The sequence below is a fragment of the Oncorhynchus mykiss genome, chromosome 18 (assembly GCF_013265735.2).
Source record: "Oncorhynchus mykiss isolate Arlee chromosome 18, USDA_OmykA_1.1, whole genome shotgun sequence".
Classification (NCBI taxonomy): domain Eukaryota; kingdom Metazoa; phylum Chordata; class Actinopteri; order Salmoniformes; family Salmonidae; genus Oncorhynchus; species Oncorhynchus mykiss.
Genome location: NC_048582.1, coordinates 37,850,743 through 37,871,670, shown reverse-complemented (window position 1 = coordinate 37,871,670; position 20,928 = coordinate 37,850,743). Strand labels below are relative to the sequence as shown.

Genomic DNA, 20,928 nt, shown 5'->3' with positions numbered 1-20,928 from the left:
AATATGATATGATTTATTTATCATACAGTTCTGACTTGGTGTACAGGAAGAACACTGTAAGAACGACCCATTATCTGAATTCTGTCGCTGTACATTTCAAAAGTGCTGAACAAATAGTTATATTGACTACGTCCGTCCTAGCTCGCTCATTAACGTCTTAATTGAAATGACGGATTGCCTCTTATCCGCTTGTCGTCCCCTTATGCCATAGTTTGTACATCTCAATTGTCAGTAGAAACCACATTTGTTTAAGCAAGTCAGCCATGTTTTTTTTAAAGGCAGTAAACGAGCTTGGCTCCCAGGTGGGTGGGCCTATGCCCTCCCAGGCCCACCCATGGTTGCACCCCTGCCCAGTTATGTGAAAATCATAGATTATGGCCAAATGAATATATTTCAATTGGCTGATTTCCTTAATTGTAACTCAGTAAAATCGTTGAAATGGATGCATGTTCCGTTCATATTTTAGTTTTATAACCACATATATATATTTAAAATTGAATTTAATCTTTATTTAACTAGGCAAGTCAGTTAAGAAGAAATTCTTATTTACAATGACGGCCTACCCCGGCCAAACCTGGACACTGGGCCAATTGTGAAACGCCCTATGGGACTTCCAATCGCAGCCAGATGTGATAAAGATAGGATTTGAACCAGGGACTGTAGTGACACCTCTTGGCACTGAAATGCAGTATCTTAGACCGCTGTGCCATTCATGTGGGTAAAAGAGTGTGTAAACATGATCAAAGTGACCAGTGTCCAATGACTATCTACATAGGGCCGTGTGGTAACAGTGACTCAAATTCAGGGCAGGATACTGGGCAGAGGTCGACAAATGGTGATTATTTAACAGTCTGATGGCCTGAAGATAGAAGCTTTTCAGTCTCTCGGTCCCAGCTTTGATATACCTGTACTCTCTCGGCCTTCTAGTAGGTAGTGGGTGTAAGGTGGCGACACAATGTTCAGGCACGGTACAGTGCAATACGTCTGTCCAATATGACAAAACGTTCTGTTCTTAAACTGATTGGCCACTCTTTAAGGGGCGCAAAATGAGCAGCGATGCTAATTGGAGCGTAAACTCTGGATTAGGAAACTAGAAGTGCTCCAGAGTAGAATTGACCCCAATTTTACTACGACTCAACATATAGGCAATTATTTACGGTGCAATATGCATGTCCAATTTTTTTTTTAAACATACTGAACATCGTGCAATAGGAATGTGCTAAGTAACAATGGGATTTAAATCTTTTCTAAAGTTTGTTATTGTAATAGTAATTTATTAGCCTATTATTATTATTATTATTAAATGTTGTTAATGACCTTAGCGGCCTATAGGCCTAATATATTATTATTAACACTAGCATTATAAATAATGTTTTGTTATTTGTAATGCTGATGTTACAATAATAACTATCTAGTAATCATTACTTTTAATGGTGTTAACAATATTGCCATTGTTATAATAAGATTTGTGCTATCAAACCTATTAACTTTTTTTCATTTTTTGATATTGTTAAACAAAATTACGCTAACATTTCCAAAATAAATGTTATGAATTTCGACCATTTGTATAATTTTTTACCATCTTCATTGCGGGACTTTTATTTTCAAGGAAAATCGCCGAAGTCACGGCCTTGCTAGGTCTTGCTTATTCTTGCTGGCTTCTCAGAGGTCTTGTTTGCAGCGGTTGCGCCTTCACTCGGAAATAAACCTGAACACGATTAATCCAATAATTTCCGTCTCGCCCAGCCATGTAATTGCAAACGATTGGAGTAATATATTTTTACCATGACAAAACACAATATTATCAAAGAACATTAAAATTGGAAATAATGTGCAATTTCGCTTTGCCAATACAAAAATATAAACGTCCCCCGAACAGAACACCAACCAAAATGTCAACCTTACATGTCAAAGAAGCTAATCATGATTGACCGATTATTATATTTTAATCATGTTGATTGGTTGTTGTAACCATAATGTTGATTGGTTGTTGTAACCATCTTTGTTTTGACAGCTGACTACGGTAGATCTCATTCTCATGTGCAGTGCGGAAAGTTGAATGATTAACTAAAGAGCGCAGCTAGCCTAAATGTGAGAATATTTGTAGCTACTTGCACTATTTCCATGTATTATTTTATCACAGTAGTTTTTAATGTATGCCAAATAAAATGCTAAAATATATGTACGCGGAACGTAAACAATATGAGTTAGCTTAGCCCCCTGACCATGAATGACTCTCAGTTCCATTCCATTACACTAAAGTGATGAAATGCGTATCAGTCAGAAATCATTTTCAAAAGACAACGTTAAATTGATACACACATTTTTAGGGTTAGTGTTCCCACGCGGCCATATATCCCTGTTACAGCGCGTATTTTAATGGAAGACAGAGGGACCACCTGTGCTAATTAGCTATCTAGCATGCGCCTAACACCTGTGTAAAGAGAGAAGGCCGCCAGAAACCTGTTGTGAAAAATACTGTTGGCTGCATCTGCGATAAAGTTGGTTAAAACAGTGTACAGCAGTGTAAAAATAGTGAAACTTGATATATATATATATATAATTTTGATAAAACTAACCTAAATATATTCACGTCACCAAATAATTGATTAAATCACACTGTTGCAATGAAACAGAAGCCTCAGCAGCACATGGTAGGGTAGTACCATGGTGTAGCCGGAGGACAGCTAGTTTCCATCCTTCTCTGGGTACATTGACTATAAAAAAAACCTTAAGAGGCCCATCTAGCACTGCAGTGCATAAAATGTGATGAGTAGTTGACTGAAAGAAAGAGAGACAATAGATGAACAGTTTTGAACAAATTAATTTATTTAAAAAATGAAGGAGAAGTGTTTTTTTCGTCTGATCACAGACAGCTGATGTGCTCTGCACTTAAGTCCACAAGCGGAAGGGAAAAGGTGAGAGAAGGAGAGCGCATATGTAAGAAGGAATTACACAATGAGCAAAGTGATTATGCTGTTTGTATGTGGCTGCTATGAAAGTGAACTGTGTTTGCGTGTGTTCATTCCACCCATTCTGTTGAAGACATTTCTTAAACGGAAGCAAATGGAACGAAACGGAGATAAACATACCTGAAATTGTCCAATGGAAACTCGTTTACAACTGTTGGATTAATGATTACACCCTAGATCAGCTAGATACAGGCAAGAGTGTGCAAGGTGGTATTGAATTTGTCACTGTCTGTCACCTTGATTACTCAAATGTTTCTCTTAACCTGTGCACCTACATTGTAAACTTTAATTCATAGGCTAGTTTGTAGCAAACTCATAATGGGTGCAGGTAAAATTTGAGTATCATGAGGGAGCCTAAACCTATCGATGTTACATTGATCTGGGTGAAAGGAATATGAATGACAGTCATCCAATATCCTGTAATAAAAAAAAGGCATGCTCATGATTTTTTTTTTTTGTGTTCTCCCTCATCGTAAACAGCAGCTGGCACCACTACTGGTGTACAGTAAGTGTGTCTTTTGCATTTGTGAAATTATTTTGATGTGTTCTGAAAGTGAAGTGCTTTATGTTTCTAGAACCATATCGCAATTGAGAATCAGTTAACTTTTAGATGGAGTATTTGGCTGTTTTGGCAGCCAGAGCCAGTCTACCTCTGAAATGATATAAGTTCCTTGAACCTTAAGGAATAGGGTAACGCTAATGTTAGCCTCCTTTAAAAGTACAGATGTCAAACGTTGTCTGCTGCACATACACTGGAGGCTCTAGACTAGATTGCCAGGTTAAATTGTTTGAGGGCATTTTTAAACTCTCCGAGTGGTCAAATGAGTGAGAAATATATGTCATTGTTAGTACTGAGCGATTATTGCTTTTTGAGGTCGGTTTGATTTTGGTTCGATTATTATAAAATTATCTTGGGTTTCAATTATTTTGGTTGAATGCTGTAACACAATAAAATGGTTAATAATTGTCCCATGATGGTAGTGACTGCCTATTACTGCTTATCACTTATTAACCAGCATTTATTCACTTTACTTTAATCAAATATTTTAGTTGTGTGTATTACTTTTGTTTTATTTGAAGACTTTATTTCGTTCCAAGTCGTCGTCTCATCTCTATAAAGCTGCTGCCTCTGCTGTCTGACAAAAATCCCTATTTCGTAGTTCTTCAAAGTAAATAAGGCATATTATTATGACTGCTGAATACCAACTATAAATCATTTAGATTATGTATTTTCAGGTAAAGACACCTTGTGAAGCAACAGCTGCTCTCTATATCCCCCTCAAGATTGTACATTCTAATGTCTCTTCAGTAGCTGGCATAAAAATAAACACAGACCAGTAGATGCGCAGTGGATTATTGTCATTGTAGTCAATTACCACTTTTTTTATGTACTACAAATCCCTACCTCATTGCACAGTTCAGGTTGGATTGGCTTTATCTCTAGAGAAACTGTGCAATATGTTGGTCAATATGTTGGTAAAAAATAACCTTCATTTCGGGTAATCGCTCAACCCTTAGGAATTCTATTGAATCTGGTATTGTTGGTAAAAAAAAAATCGCCCTTATATTCACAATCCTTTCTGTTCTGTAGATCACACGATTGTGGCCAGCTCGACAGTCCGACGCTGTGGCGCATCTTTGAGTCGGTGGGGCTGAGTCTTCCAGTTCGCCTGCTGGTGACTGCAGTCTGGGGGAGTGACGCCTCCGGCTTGCCCCCAGAGGAGCTTCTGTCTCTGGGCACAGCTCTGCTGGCTGCCCTCAGCTCCTCACCACCATCCCTCTTCTGCTGGGGCTGCTGTTCGATGGGCCCAAATGGAGCCCGCAGAAACAAGCACCAGGCTAGACAAGAGATGGAACCAGCCAAGCCAGACTGAACAGTCATCACAGAGCACGAACACTACCAGGACACTGCAGGAGTCAAAGCACCAGCTCAGGATGCGAAGAGCCCTAGAGGCTCTGAGGACGGTACTGCAGAGAATGGAGCTACAACTTCCCATTCAAACTGGATCAGGCCTTGGCTACAGGCCTTGGCTACAGACTGTTACCAGGTTCTGATTACAGTGTGTGCTTTACCCTGGGTCCCAGATCAGCTCCTGGTCAGGCGTGCTGCCACAGCTTTATATCGGGCCTTGGAGCAGAAACAGAGTCATGAAAAGGGACTACCCCTCCTGGGCGCCCTCCTCTCAGGAAAAAACAGAGAGAGCCTGGTGTAAGCACCCAGCTGACCTCTATCTCCTGGCCAGAGTCTCCCAAGACTTCTGCCAAGCCACCGGCCACACCCAGCTCGATATGTGTGTCCTGGTGCCGCAGTTCCTCCCCCCGCCAGGTGGGACACCAAAGGATACTGACCTAACTCCAACTATGGTCAGTATATGGGCGGCCCTGAGGCCCATGCTGCAGGCCAAACTGACACCAGGTAAGTTAGGCCCTGTGTTAGTCCTCTCCACCTGCCTGTTGGACCTGTGCAGCTAGGAGCCTGTGGTGCAACCTAAGTTCTGCTGCCTGCTGGTAAACCCGGGCCTGTGTAAAGGTGATGGACTTGGAGGAGCCCCCCGATACAGAACTGAGCCCCCAGTTGCAACAGACGCTCAGCTCCTGCTACCGCGTCATGGAGGCGGCCATGGAGCAGGCCTGCAGCAGCCAGGGAGTCACCCAGCAGAGCAATGCCCAGCCTCAGAGAGCCATCACTGGGCTCAGTCTGCAGCAGAGCAGGCAGGTCCTCCGGGTTCTGGGGGAGGCCTTCTCGGCAGTCATCTATCACCTGCAGCAGGTAAGAGAACGAGGCAAACAAGATGCATTCATATTCCTTATACTCGCCAGCCAGTGTCTGTAAGAAAGTATAGTTAGTTTAAATTAAAATCATGCTATCCACAAGATAAGTGTGTGTGTGTGTGTGTGTGTGTGTGTGTGTGTGTGTGTGTGTGTGTGTGTGTGTGTGTGTGTGTGTGTGTGTGTGTGTGTGTGTGTGTGTGTGTGTGTGTGTGGTGAATGAACATTTGACAGTACAGACACACACAGAATTCACAATAGGGTAAATCCATTAGAAATTCAATCACTTTTTGACAGCATCCCTTTTTGATTTAAACAAAAACTTTCCATACATGTTTGGAAGAAGTGGACAGAAAGTGACTTTTTGGACCTGAATGCCAAAACATTCAGGTGATAAAGTTTCTCTGAGTTGACCCATTTTGCACACCACCATACCATCAGACATTCATGTCTTCATCTCTGGAAAAGATAAACGGTTAAGTTTGATATCATTAAAAATCTTACAAACAGGGTTGTCAAACTACACTGAACAAAAATATCCATGTAAAGTGTTGGTCCAATGTTTCTGGAGCTGAAGTAAAATATCCTAGAAATGTTCCATATGCACATAAAGCTTATTTCTCTGAATTTGTTTTCACACATCTATTTATATCCCTGTTAGTGAGAATTTCTCATTTGCCAAGATAATCCATCCACCTGACAGGTCTGGCATATCAAGAAGCTGATTAAACGGCATGACCCTTACACAGGTGCACCTCGTGTTGGGAAAATTTAGAGAATTTGGCAGTACGTCCAACCAACCGGCCTCACAACCGCAGACCCACGTGTATGGCGTCGTGTGGGCGAGTGGTTTGCTGATATGAACGGAGTGCCCCATGGTGGCTGGGGGGTTATGGTGGCTGGGGGGTTATGGTATGGGCAGGCATAAGCTACGGACAACAAACACAATAGCATTTTATTGATGCCACTTTGAATGCACAGAGATACCGTGTCAAGATCCTGAGGCCCAGGGCCTCCCGTGTGGCGCAGTGGTTAAGGGTGCAGCGCCAGCTGTGCCATCAGAGACTCTGGGTTCGCGCCCAGGCTCTGTCGTAACCGGCCGCGACCGGGAGGTCCATGGGGCGACGCACAAGATAGTAGCTACTACAACAATTGGACACCACGAAATTGGGGAGAAAAAGGGGTATAAAAAAATAAAAAGATCCTGAGGCCCATTGTCGTGCCATTCATCTGCCGCCATCACCTCATGATAATGCACGCCCCCATGTCACAAGGACCTGTACACAAGTCCTGGAAGCTGAAAATGTCCCATGGCCTGCATACTCACCAGACATATCACCAATTGAGCATGCATGGGATGCTCTGGATCGACGTGTACGTCAGAGTTTTCCAATTCCCGCCAATATCCAGCAACTTCACACAGCCGTTGAGGAGTGGGACCGCATTCCACAGGGCACAATCAACAGCCAGATCTATGCGAAGGAGATGTGACCACCATTTGCCTCATGCAGTGTGACATCAGATACTGACTGGTTTTCTGATCCACGCCCCTACCTTTTTGGGGGGTATTTGTGACCAACAGTGGTGGAAAAAGTACCCCATTTTCAAACTTGAGTAAAAGTAAAGATACCTTAATAGAAAATGACTCAAGTGAAAGTCATCCAGGAAAAAACTACTTGAGTGAAAGTCTAAAAGTATTTGGTTGTAAATATACTTAAGAATATTTTTGCAATTACATTTACTTTTGATACTTAAGTATCTTATATTAAGCAAACCAGACGGCATCATTTTCTTGTTTTTTGAATTTACAGATAGCGAGGGGCATGCTCCAACACTCAGACATAATTTACAAATGATGCATGTGTTTAGTGAATTTGCCAGATCAGAGGCAGTAGGGATGACCAGGGATGTTCTGTTGACAAGTGTGTGAATTTGACCATTTTCCTGTCCTGCTAAACATTCAAAATGTAACAAGTACTTTTGGGTGTCAGGGAAAATGTATGGAGTAAAAAGTACATCATTTTCTTTAGGAATGTAGTGAAGTAAAAGTACAAGTTGTCAAAAATATAAAAAGTAAAATACAGATACCCCAAAAAATGTATTAAGTACATGTATTTTTACTTAAGTACTTTACATCACTGGTAACCAACAGATGCGTATCTGTATTCCCAGTCATGTGAAATCCATAGATTATGGCCTAATGTATTTATTTTGACTGATTTCCTTATATGAACTGTAACTCAGTAAAATCTTTTAAATTGTTGTTTATTTTTGTTCAGTATATTTTATAATTTCTTGAAAAAAGGTTTTTAATGAAAAAGATACATTAAAAAGTGTAAACTCAATTTTTTTTTGTCATTCACATATGTTGTAGTTTCATCTGTTGAGTGTGGTACAGTGTGGGTGTCATTTCAATCATAGAAATATAATTAATAGAATGGACATATCTCTTCAGATCACTACAATTTAGCTTGTACATCACACATTTTAATTTAATTGAAATTGTAACTTTTAATTACTACCATAAAGATGGCCACCGGTCACCTGACACAAGACTGAATCCAAAACATTACACTGTTGATTTTATGTGCATTTACATTTACTGTACTCTTCGCTGCATTTGTTGGTAACAAAATCTGAAAATAGCTGGATACATTCAGTAACATGACAACAATATTCTTGAAAATATGGAGTTGGTGCAACGTAAGACATGAGGTTTGAGTGAGAGGTCTAACGGGTGTTTCCAAGTGGTCACACACCTATCCAAAGTTTGCACAGTTCCTAAATAATTTCAAAGCACTTTTATGACTCTCTCAAGAGAGAGAAGAGTTCAACTATAAGGTGCTTTTTCTTTTTAGCTCTCCTAGCTGTGCAGTTGAGGAACTAGAGCAAGCACACTCAGCTTAACTTCCTCACTTTTGTCGTTTACGCAAATCCAAAAAATTGTCCATTTATAAATCGCAATCTGGGTCAGGTGGGCATAATTTGAAAATGAAAATTATAGATTATTTTACAGTGTTTGGCTTTCACAAGCCAAAAAAGAGAAACAGGTTGCTATTGTTATGCGCATAGAATGGAGAGATGAGTGCATTCAGGAGCGTGGTCCTCTGCAAATTGTCTTCACAAAACAACAAACATGCTCATTATGCTCAGGACAAACCAGGGTATAACGCCATAGTGATCATGAACGTTGACAGAGTATATTACATGGGTTTTACGATATGGAAAATGTGAAGTGCACATTTGGACACATGGGTGTTTGTCTTGCTTGTATGACATCAAAAGGGTATTTGTTATAATCCTCAACGTCTCATCAGGGCCGAAGGGTAGCCTAGTGGTTAGAGCGTTGGACTAGTAACCGGAAGGTTGCAAGTTCAAACCCCCGAGCTGGCAAGGTACAAATCTGTCGTTCTGCCCTACTGTTCCTAGGCTGTCATTGAAAATAAGAAATTGTTCTTAACTGACTTGCCTAGTTAAATAAAGGTAAAACTTTTTTTTCAATCATTCAAAATACATAGTGTCCTCGTAATTTGCAGCATTTCCCTCACTCAGACAACAACATTTTTTCTAAAGTTGCCCAATTAGCCGGAGGGATCGGGGCAACTTCTTTCTGTACGCGGTGCTCAAGTTCAGAACGTCTGTCAGTCAAACCCATACAGAGCCGTGAAGTGGAGACCCGGAGCTCTGGCGTCATGTCTCATGGTATTGTGGGGTATGCAAAGTAGGTCAACTTTGAGCACATTTACATTGCGGCATTCGGGTCCAAACAGTAACTATCTGAGCACTTCTACAATGGGCAACTATATATTGACGGTTTTGTTCAAAAAGTGATTGAATTCAAATGGATTTACCCAATACACTATTTCAGCTTTGCTCAAAGAGTACTCAGTACTCATGACTGAGAATGCTAACTGATTCTGAAACAAACTTTTAAATCTCTTTCCTCAGGTTGATCCGAGTCGTTACGGCGACCCCTTCATTTTCACCACAATCCGTTCCCTCTGCGCCTGGCTCGCAGAAGAGATTTCCTGTTTCAAGGAGGAAGTGGCCCTCTTGCCCTTCTTGATGGGCTATGCCAGAAGCCATCTGCAGAGAGATTCAGGACCAGGTTCTTTCCAATTGGATGTCAGAGATGTCTGTACGTGACTGCTCCCAGGTAGTTTTAGTCAAGAATTAGAACAAGGACTTTCTGTTCCTTGTTAGAAACGTATTATGGTCTTATGACCAGAGCTCTCAAGAATAAATGCTATTGGCTAATTTTGGTGGCTGGTCTCTGTCCATTTTCTGCAAATAAGAACTTTACAAATTCTTAGAAACGGACTGAGTGTTTTAATTTAATTGGTTAATGAACACATAAGAACTAAATTCATCTTACACTTTGTCAGACTCCACTGCTGCTACCCACTTAAAAATGCACAGGACAAAGTACACAGAAATTATTAATGGTGTTCTAGCACCATACTTTCTGAAAAAGTTGGTCGCAGATGTGGGTGACCAGTGTTTCAGCCTCCTCTTCAATGAGTCCACGGATGTAAGTGTTTCTAAGTACCTGGGGGTTGTGATAAGGTACTTTGGTGACACCAAACAGACAATTGTATAAACATTTCTGGGGCTTGTTGAGTTGGAGGGAGGAGATGCCAAATCTATAGCCTGTGCTGTTGTGGCTTTCCTCGAGAAGTGTTGTCTTAAAAAAGAGAAACTCCTGGGGATAGGGACTGACAATGCCTCTGTTATGACGGGGATTAACAATGGGGTCCATAAGTGCTGAAGGAGGAGTATGGCCTCAAATATCTGGTTCTTATTCGCTGTGAGCACCACTCTCTACAGCTTGCTGTAAGTTATGCTTCCAATGACACCATCCCCCGTAGTGTGGAGTACTTGGTACGAGAGACTTATAACTGGTTTTCAGTGTCTCCAAAGCGCAGGGAGGCCTACAAGGCCATATATGAGAACATCAACTGTGGGCAGAAACCTTTACAGATAGCCAAGGGGTGTGCCACACGTTGGCTCTCCATTTAACCCGCGGTTTCACACATTTTGGACCAGTGGGAGGAGCTTAGGCTGCATTTCGCAGTCACCAAGTCCAGTGAACACTGCTACATGGCTGAGGTTTTATACTCCATGTACAGTGATCCTCAAAACATATTGTATCTGACTTTTTTAAAGTCAGTGCTGGGTGAGATACAGTAGTGCTGGGTGAGGTACAGTAGTGCTGGGTGAGGTACAGTAGTGCTGGGTGAGGTACAGTTGGCCATCCAGGCTTTTGAGGGAGAGCAAGTATATCCTCTTAAGCTACTTGACAGCTTGGTTAGCCTGATCAAGTCTGTGAGCAGCAGGGTGCTGAATCCACTGGCAAATGTTGATGTCCTCAAAGGGCCAATAGCTGGATACACCAGTCCCAAACCGTACCTTGGTTACCTTTTTTGAGTCAAAGGCAGCTGTGCTCCACCTTGCGCCTGAGGATGAAAACAATGTCCGAAAGTGGGGTGTAGCCTTCACCGTCTCCCTCACTAATGAGTTGAGGGTGAGACTGCCGGACAACATCGAAGCATTGCAGTACATGTCCGTTTTCAATGTGGAGGAAACTCTAAAGCACAATAAGAGCCCTGGAGAAATAGAAAAAATAGCCAAGCTCCTTGGCTACTCCCCTGCAGAGATCGACAAGATTGTCCAGCAATGGCGTGGCATCCATCTTAGTAAATGAAATGAGACAAAAAACACACTGGGCTTCTGGGGTGAGATTTGGAAGTTCAGGGATGCAGCTGATATCAACCCGTTTCAAGAACTTGCCATGGCTGCTGTGTCTGTGTTGTCCTTGCCACACTCGAATGCTGAAGTCGAGAGAGTATTCAGCCAGATGAGTGTGGTAAAAAGCAAACTTAGAAATCAGATGTCCTTGCAGACCCTTAACTCCATCCTGTACATTCGATATGGACTGAAGCTGTCTGGTGAGGCTTGCTATGAGCACCAGCTGCCTGATAATGTTTTGTAGCTTTTTGGCACATCAGCTGCTTACTCATTTAAGTCAGCCCCCTTCAGTTGCTGAACCTGCCATAGAGAGCCTTGACCAAAATGACAATGACCCACTCTTTCTGTGAGCCAGCACAGCCTGTGTGTGTGTGTGGAGGGGGGTCTGAAAAAAACCTAACAATTAACCTGAATTAGGGCCAGACTAGATACCATAATTTCTCACATTGCCATTAACAGTTTTTTCTATCGTCTCTTTTTGGTCCATTTAGATTGTTCCCTGTGCACGCCCTAGATAGTTGACCATTAGGGTCAGGACTGATTAGGGAGGCCACAGCTCCACTTGACATGGTTACGCAGGAGGGTCATGAGGAGAGAATCAGTCTCTTCCTTATTGATTCTCCTGTGTTTCCCGTGGTTCTGGGCTTACCCTGGTTGGCCTGTCATGACCCCACTATTTTGTGGCAACAGAGGGCCCTCAAGGGGTGGTCACGAGAGTGCTTAGGGAGGTGTGTGGGGGTTTCCATCGGTGCGACTACGGTGGAGAGTCCAGACCAGGTCTCCACCGTGCGCATCCCCTCAGAATATGCCGATTTCGCTCTCGCCTTCTGTAAGAAGAGGGCAACTAAATTACCACCTCATCGACGGGGGGATTGTGCTGTGGTCCCGACACAGCTATTGGTCTCGGGGTGTTTCCAAGGGTATGGAAGTCGGCCATAATAACGGACATCTTTAAATCAAACGACCTGCTGACGTGAGTAACTACAGGCCCATTAGTATACTACCTGTACCTAGCAGAACAACTGATTAACCACCTCAACAACAGCCCCTTCACATTACACTCCATGCAGTTTGGCTTCAGAGCGAAACACTCCACAGAAACGGCCAACTGCTTTCTTCTGGAAAATGTGATGTCCAAGATGGACAAAGGGGCGTTGTTGGGGTTGTGTTTCTGGACCTAAGGAAGGCTTTTGATACTGTTAACCATGAGATTCCCATCACAAAATTGACCAAGTTCAACTTTTCCCCTGATGCCTTGAGATGGATGAAATCATACCTTGAAGGCAGAACTCAGTGTGTCACAGTGAGCAATGAGCTGTCGCCCACTCTTAGCTATTGACAAGGGTCAATACTGGGACCCCTCCTGTTCAGCCTGTACATTAAGGATCTCCCCTCTGTCTGTACTGGATCTGAAGTTCAAATGTATGCAGATGATAAAATGATATATGTGCATGCAAAGAGCAAACAACACGCTGCACAAGAACTCACTACTGTAATGGTCCAGGTTACAAAGTGGCTCAGTGACTCGTGTTTGCATCTCAATGTGAAAAAAATGTTTGCATGTTGTTCACAAAGAGGGCAACAGATGCTACTGAGCCAGATGTCTACGTGTCAGGAGAGAAGCTCCAGGTGGTATCTGATTTTAAGTACCTTGGCATCATATTTGATGTGAAAAAGGTCATTCAGATAACCAAATTCAACCTAGCTAATTTCCGATTTATACGAAATTGTTTGACTACAGAGGTAGCAAAACTGTACTTCAAATCTATGATACTCCCCTACTTAACATACTGCTTGACTAGTTGGGCCCAAGCTTGCTGTACAACATTAAAACCTATTCAGTCTGTCTACAAACAGGCTCTCAAAGTGCTTGAAGCCCAATAGCCATCATCACTGTTACATCCTCAGAAAGCATGAACTCCTGAGTTGGGAAAATCTTGTGCAATACACCAATGCATGTCTTGTATTCAAGATCCTAAATAGCCTGGCTCCCCCCCCCACTCAGTATTTTTGTTAAACAGAAAACCCAAACGTATGGCAGCAGATGCACAAGGTCTGCCATGAGAGGTGACTGTATAGTTCCTTTAAGGAAAAGCACCTTTAGTAAATCCGCTTTCTCTGTGAGAGCTTCCCATGTCTGGAATACACTGCCATCAGACACACATAACTGCACCACATATCACACTTTCACAAAATGCATGAAGACATGGCTAAAGGTCAATCAGATTTGTGAACATAATCCCTAGCTGTGTGTTGCCGCTTTCCATGTTGTCTGTTGTCTGTAGCTTGTGAGGTGTGGAAACACTTTGTTGCTTTTATGAATTTTGTCTTGCTGCTTTTTGTTCTATGTTGCTCTGTCTGTATGCTACGTCTTGCTTGTCCTATGTTGCTCTGTCTGTATGCTATGTCTTGCTTGTCCTATGTTGCTCTGTCTGTATGCTATGTCTTGCTTGTCCTATGTGGCTCTGTGTGTGCTCACTGCTCAATGATTGTCTATACTGTAATTGTTTTTAATAACCTGCCCAGGGACTGCGTTTGAAAATTAGCCGGCTGGCTAAAACCGGCACTTTTATTGAAACGTTGATTAATGTGCACTGTCCCTGTAAAAAATAAAATAAACTCCAACTCAAGTACAAGTTAAAGTCGGCAATAATATACATAGTAAAGTAAAGTACAGATACCCTCAAAAAATACTTAAGTAGTTCTTTAAAGTATTTTTATGTAAGTACTTTATACAACTGCACAATTTGAGAGAAATAAGCTTTTTATGCACATGGAACATTTCTGGGATCTTTTATTTCAGCTCATGAAACATGGGACCTATACTGTACATGGACATTTTTGTTATATTATATTTTTGTTCAGTACACAGTTCCAGTCAAAAGTATGGATACACCTACTCATTCAAGTGTTTTTCTTTATTTTCACTATTTTCTACGTTGTAGAATAATATTGAAGACATCAAAACTATGAAATTTACACATGGAATCATGTAGTAACCAAAAAAGTGTTAAACAAATCTAAATATATTTGAGATTCTTCAAAGTAGCCACCCTTTGCCTTGATGACAGCTTTGCACACTTAGCATTCTCTCAACCAGCTTCATGAGGTAGTCACCTGGAATGCATTTCAATTAACAGGTTTGCCTTGTTAAAAGTTAATTTGTGGAATCTATTTCTTTCTTAATGTGTTTGAGCCAATCAGTAGTGTTGTGACAAGGTGGGGGTGGTATACAGAAGACCAAGTCCATATTATGGCAAGAACAGCTCAAATAAGCAAAAATAAATAACAGACCATCATTACTTAAAGATCAGTCAATCTGGAAAATGTTATAAACTTTGAAAGTTTCTTCAAGTGCAGTTGCAAAAACTATGATGAAACTAGCTCTCATGAGGACCGCCACAGGAAAGGAAGAACCAGAGTTACCTCTGCTGCAGAGGATAAGTTCATTAGAGTTACCAGCCTCAGAAATTGCAGCCCAAATATGTGCTTCATAGAGATCGAGCAACAGACACATCTCAACATAAACTGTTCAGAGGAGACTGCGTGTATCAGGCCTTCATGGTTTAATTGCTGCAAAGAAACCACTACTTAAGGACACCAATAATAAGAAGAGACTTGCTTGGGCCAAGAAACACGAGCAATGGAAATTAGACCGGTGGATACCTATCCTTTGGTCTGATTAGTCCAAATTTGAGATGTCTGGTTCCAACCGCCGAGTTTTTGTGAGACGCAGAGAAGTTGAACGGATGATCTCTGCATGTGTAGTTCCCACCGTGAAGCATGGAGGAGGAGGTGTGATGGTGTGGGGGTGCTTTGCTGGTGACACTGTGATTTATTTAGAATTCAAGGCACACTTGGCGCAGTGCGTGCTAACCAAGATCGCCAGGTGCACAGTGTTTCCTCCGACATTGGTGTGGCTGGCTTCCGGGTTGGATGAGCGCTGTGTTAAGAAGCTTGGTTAGGTTGTGTTTCGGAGGACGCATGACTTTCAACCTTCGTCTCTCCCGAGCCCATACGGGAGTTGTAGCGATGAGACAAGATAGTAACTACTAATAATTGGATACTACGAAATTGGGGAGAAAAAGGGGGGTAAAAATAAATAAAAATAATAATAATAATAATTCAAGGCACACTTAACCAGCATGGTTACCACAGCATTCTGCAGCGATATGCCATCCCATCTGGTTTGCGATTTAGTGGCACTATTATTTGTTTTTCATCAGAACAATGACCCAACACACCTCCAGGCTGAGTAAGGGCTATTTGACCAAGAAGGAGAGTGATGGAGTGCTGCATCAGATGACCTAGCCTCCACAATCACCCAACCTCAACTCAATTGAGATGGTTTGGGATGAGTTGGACTGCGGAGTGAAGGAAAAGCAGCCAACAAGTGCAAAGCATGTGTGGGAACTCCTTCAAGACTGTTGGAAAAGCATTCCAGGTGAAGCTGGTTGAGAGAATGTGCAAAGCTGTCATCAAGGCAAAGGGTGGCTACTTTGAAGAATATCAAATATCAAATATATTTTGATTTGTTTAACACTTCTTTGGTTACTACATGATTCCTTGTGTGTTATTTCAGAGTTTTTCTACAATGTAGAAAATAGTAAAAATGAAGAAAAACCCTGGAATGAGTATCTGTGTCCAAACTTTTGACTGGTACTGTTTATGGTACTGTAGTTAAGGTAAACACATATCTTTCCATGTCTCCATGCATGTTGCTTTTTCTACCACTAGATGGCATTCTGACTGCAGTGTGGCACTTCGGGTCATGGTAAAACCCTGAATTATGCATGGGTTACTTATTGAAGTTATTTTGACACTGACATATTAGTGTAACAATAGTTTTTTTTTTGTCAGATGAGATTCACAATCCATAAAACTGAAAGAATTTAGTTTTGACTTATTTTCTCCGAAATGTCAAGTTACCGTCAGCTGAATTTAACTTTCTTAATTTCTTTCTTACAAAAAGAGAATGTCACTGCATGACGATGATGTTTAATTTCCGATAAATGTAATTGATCAAAAAAAGCAGGGTCTCCAAATACCGGACAAAAGTTTTCAAATGATACAGTAGCAAGAAAGACACCAGTTGAGTGTACATTTCTAATAATTCATTTTGAATGGCTATATCTACGAAAATACTTAATGAGAAAAATGATTTGCCTGTAATTAATTCAAATCTGGTCACTATACAGTTTGCTTAAAATGTCATGGTCATACCTAATGGCATAATTGCACATTGCCGTACAACTTCATGGATTCGACTTGGTAAATATGATTGTGTAAATATAATCTATACACGTTTCCTTTTGGCATGAAACTCTCACCTTCTCTCAGCCCCAATTTAGCAGCCCTATTGACTCCCTTCACCTCCCGCCCTTACACCCCTCCCCAAACTTCCGTCTGTTGTCTCTGTGACTCATACAAAACTAGTGCTTCGCTACTCCAACTAACTCACTCTTCAGTCTACCTTCAGCTCGTCTCTATCCATCCTCCTGGTATCCGCTATAACCTCCTGCTCAAACCTAACTCCAATCTCTGCAACCCAGCCGCCCTTTACAACAACGTCATCATGCTTTGGAAATCGCGAACGAAGACTGAGCCCTACTGTCTTCAGGTAACATTATTTGGCTATGCTTGAAGTTTATAAAATGGTAAACGAATTTGGAAAATTGTTTTCTCTTGTGCTTTGACTGGTAGGGCTGCTTGCAATGAATATACACTTTTGTTTAAATAGTATGTGTAAAGTGTCAAGAACTCGTGTTAGAACTCGTTTGATGCTATAATGAGTTTGAGGACCGATTTAGCAAATGGTAAGTTTTCCAATTTGGGTGCATGAAATGCTATAAATAACATTCACTCATTGTAGAAGACAGCACTCTAAAATAATTCAAAATTTTGTAAATATATTTCAAGAACACTTTAAAAGTTGTTTTGAATTATCTGTATCATCTAACAAAAAGTTGAACCAGATGGATAGCGTGCGTAATGGTTTGATTACGAGGCAGTTAAAAAAGAAGGCTGGATATTGATTCATAGCCTATCAAGTAGGATATTTGATGCATATTGCGTGCCAAAATTATTTTTAGATTGTCTGGGGACAAGACCTCTCATTTTTGGCATTTAAAACAGGAGGCAAATAAAATGGGGGATGTTTGGCTAGTATAATAACTACATTTAACAACCGTCTAATCTAAAAAGAAAGGAAAGGTAGGTAAATATTTTTTTTAAACATAATTGTGGGAGAATGAATGAATGTCTGAATGAATATCTCTTTAAGAGAACTGGACCCCCCACCCCTCCCTTCATTCTGTTGAGCGCGTTCAGAAACCTATAAGTAGCGCGCATGGGGAAAATTTAGGACACTTTCTGACAGCGTGTCGCAGAAGCATCCTTAAACCGCACGTGCTTGAGGGTTGACACGTTGAGACATTTCTAAAAGAAAGAAAAAAAGAAGCTTGAGCTACTTCCTGCATGGATCTTGTAGACAGATGAAAGTAGCTTGGATTATAACTATTTGGTGACGTAGCTAAGACATTGACGGCATCCATATCCTAGACTGTGAATTTTTGGTAACCAGAAGAGATGTTAGTCCACACATATTCGGCTATGGTGAGTCCCTGTACATTCAATACTACACGCTAGTCTGCAGCCCAGATTAGTTCCTGTATGGTCTTGTCATCTTCAATTTCTACAACTTTGTCTTGATTTGAGTGGGCACAGATACGTGACGTTAACTTCGCACTAGCGGCGCCGCTACTGTCATTGTCAGCTGTCTGGATAGATCGGCTGTATGCGGAATGTCAGATGGAGGGAGAATCGGACCGCATCAAAGTGTCCGTAGAAATATTAATTTAAAGAGGGCCAACTAAACGAGGATGACACTTTGAGAGAAAAGTCCCATTGCGTTTTGCTGTGGTGAGCATAATGAAAGTTGAAACGGCTAAACATGTGAAGTGTACAAGGCATACAGATGGTAGCCTGTATTAGTCTAGTTGCTATCAGTTATATGTTGACATTTAGAATTTTATACATATTTTAAATGACCTTTTGCTTTTAAATCCCCCCTTTGCTCGTTTCTAAAAATGGACAATGTTCCAGCAACAAAATTGATCCGAGTGACCCAGCTTTAGAAAAATCGATTTTTTTTAAACCAGGAAGTGCATGCATATGGAGAGGAATGTAGGCTACATGACAATTGGAGAATATTGCAAAATGACTGCATTGATAATGGTATGTTATTACACTATTACATGATGACTCCCAAATTCATTCAGACAAAATGGCTAAAGAAGTTATGTTTAGGTTATATCGCTTTATATTTCACTTGGAAATATTTGCAATATTTTGTAAATATTTCATAGGCTCTTGTAGTCATAAATGTGTGCACATATTTTATCATATTGAGTGTTGTATTTCCTGGGGCAACATAATGCTGTAGCGCATTAGATACCTGTCCTTTGTTCTGTTGGGGTTCTCAGTGGCCATGACCTTTTTGACACTGCCAGGCAGCGATGCCAGGGGGACCTGCTGTCTGTCTGCATGCAAATCAAACCCTCCGTTTGAGTTATTTGGACATTTTAGAATTAAATAGTTGAATATTAGGATACACTGTATTGTTTTGTGGTCAAGATGTTAGACTAAGTTTTGTGCAGTTTTATATAGGCTACCGAACTGATTTAAATTGTATTTCTAACGTCCTTTTGTTTTTGTGTTATATTTCAATTTCATTGCAGTTCAGTTAATCACCTAACACAATAATAACGAATTATAATGTGCTTATGATAAAGTTTAAGATACTATTTATAGTTTTGCAAAGATAATTTGAATCGAAAAAAATAAATATATAAACTTGAATTATAGGCCTGACATGTGGTGCATTTAATCGACGCATTTGTATGTAATATATAACATGCGTGGATTTACAAGCCTAACCAACTTTTTAATTTACGCACAGGACCGCGCAGACGGACTGACCGGCTCCTCGCCGAGTGGGCGACTGTCTCAACTCTCCTCGCTGAACCAGGCAGCGTACTCCTCGGCTCCCCCGCTTTGCCACACACCGGCCTCTGATTTCCAACCTCCGTACTTCCCCCCTCCATACCCACAGTCTTCGCTCTCATACTCCCAGAGCCAGGACTCTGCATACTCTCACTTATCGGACCCCTACAACTCCATCAACTCCATCCATCAGCATCAGCAAGCGGCATGGCACTCGCAGAGATCGCGGTCGGACGAGGGGGCGCTATTGTCACAGTCACACCGGGCTTTAAGCCTCGACCCCCGTCGGGAGTACCCCGGTGTACCCCGGCTTCTCCACGGACTCGGGGAGGGTGCCGCAGCTCTAGGAGACGGTCCTCTTGGAATGCATATTGGACATCACGGACTGGAGGACATGCAGGTGGGTTTATTTGTGCGTGGACCTTTTTATTATTCCTTCTCTCATTCACAAACACTATATTGGTCGTGCGTAAAAGTCACCTTCTAGCAAAAAGCCTAAACCATGCACCCATTATGTAGATAATTGCTGAATTAGTTTACAATTTTTTTTAATGGAATAATCTATAATAACTATTCTAATAATTGTGTGTATGGCAAGGATTCTTTCTGTCACTTTTATTTTGTTACTGTGATAGTAATTTATTTTTGTGCGTATTTTACGCAATCGTTTTTTCTTCCAAAGGGCCCACCCTACCAAAATACCTCATTGTAAATGCAATTCATATTGTAAAATATTACATACTTACCAACATTTGGACTAGTAGTTGTCTCGAAGTGGTCACCTGTCAAATTGAAATGACCTTGCTCTTCGCCCTGATCTTATTGTAAAGAGTATATGCACCGTTTTAACACTTTATTTAGAGACCGTGGACATCTTTTCCTTGTAAATAGGCTGGGAACGTGATGATTGCGTTGATGGATACATGTAGGCCTAATCATGTTAAATGGAATTGGTCCACTAATTGCAGGGCCTCGCTTGTCTCGTTAGCTTAAAAATTATATTAGTTAAACCTAATCCCCAAAGTGTTGTTAAGGTAAATAGAACGAGCAGAGATCAAACAATTACATCTGATAGCAACTAACAATTACATTATTAGACCTTGAATACATACATATGTTTAACTATATTAGCCTACTTTGTGGACGCAATTCTCAAATAGATGATTTGGATAAGCCATTTCTTTCAGGTAAATTTAAATAGACATGGATATCGGAAATATCAACAAAACAATATCAACAAATGAATAGGCTGATTTATACAATTGTCTTACATACACCTACTTTATTTCTAATTTCAATAGCCTATTGACAATGTATTAATTGCAGCGAAAACAATAACATAATTTATGTTAATCTCCTGAAGAAGAAAAAAATCAGGAATATCCTCGAAGTACATAATAGTAATAATATTAAATATAATATTAGGAATGTTGTA

The 20,928-nt window shown here is 41.0% G+C and overlaps 1 protein-coding gene across 3 annotated transcripts in view; it reads left to right on the top strand.

Moving 5' to 3' along the window:
• Positions 1 to 16,938: 16,938 nt before the first annotated feature.
• The window catches only part of LOC110496137 (transcription factor AP-2-epsilon), a 10,697-nt gene continuing 6,707 nt past the window's right edge, over positions 16,939 to 20,928 (top strand). The window contains exons 1-2 of one of the 3 annotated variants that reach the window (XM_021571850.2): positions 16,939 to 17,109; positions 19,450 to 19,893. In XM_021571850.2, the coding sequence (XP_021427525.1) occupies positions 17,065 to 17,109; positions 19,450 to 19,893 (489 nt within the window). In that variant the 5' untranslated portion in view covers positions 16,939 to 17,064. Of the gene's footprint in view, positions 17,110 to 17,853; positions 18,105 to 19,449; positions 19,906 to 20,928 lie in introns of those variants that run through there. The other 2 variants (XM_021571851.2, XM_021571852.2) reach the window with 2 other exon arrangements.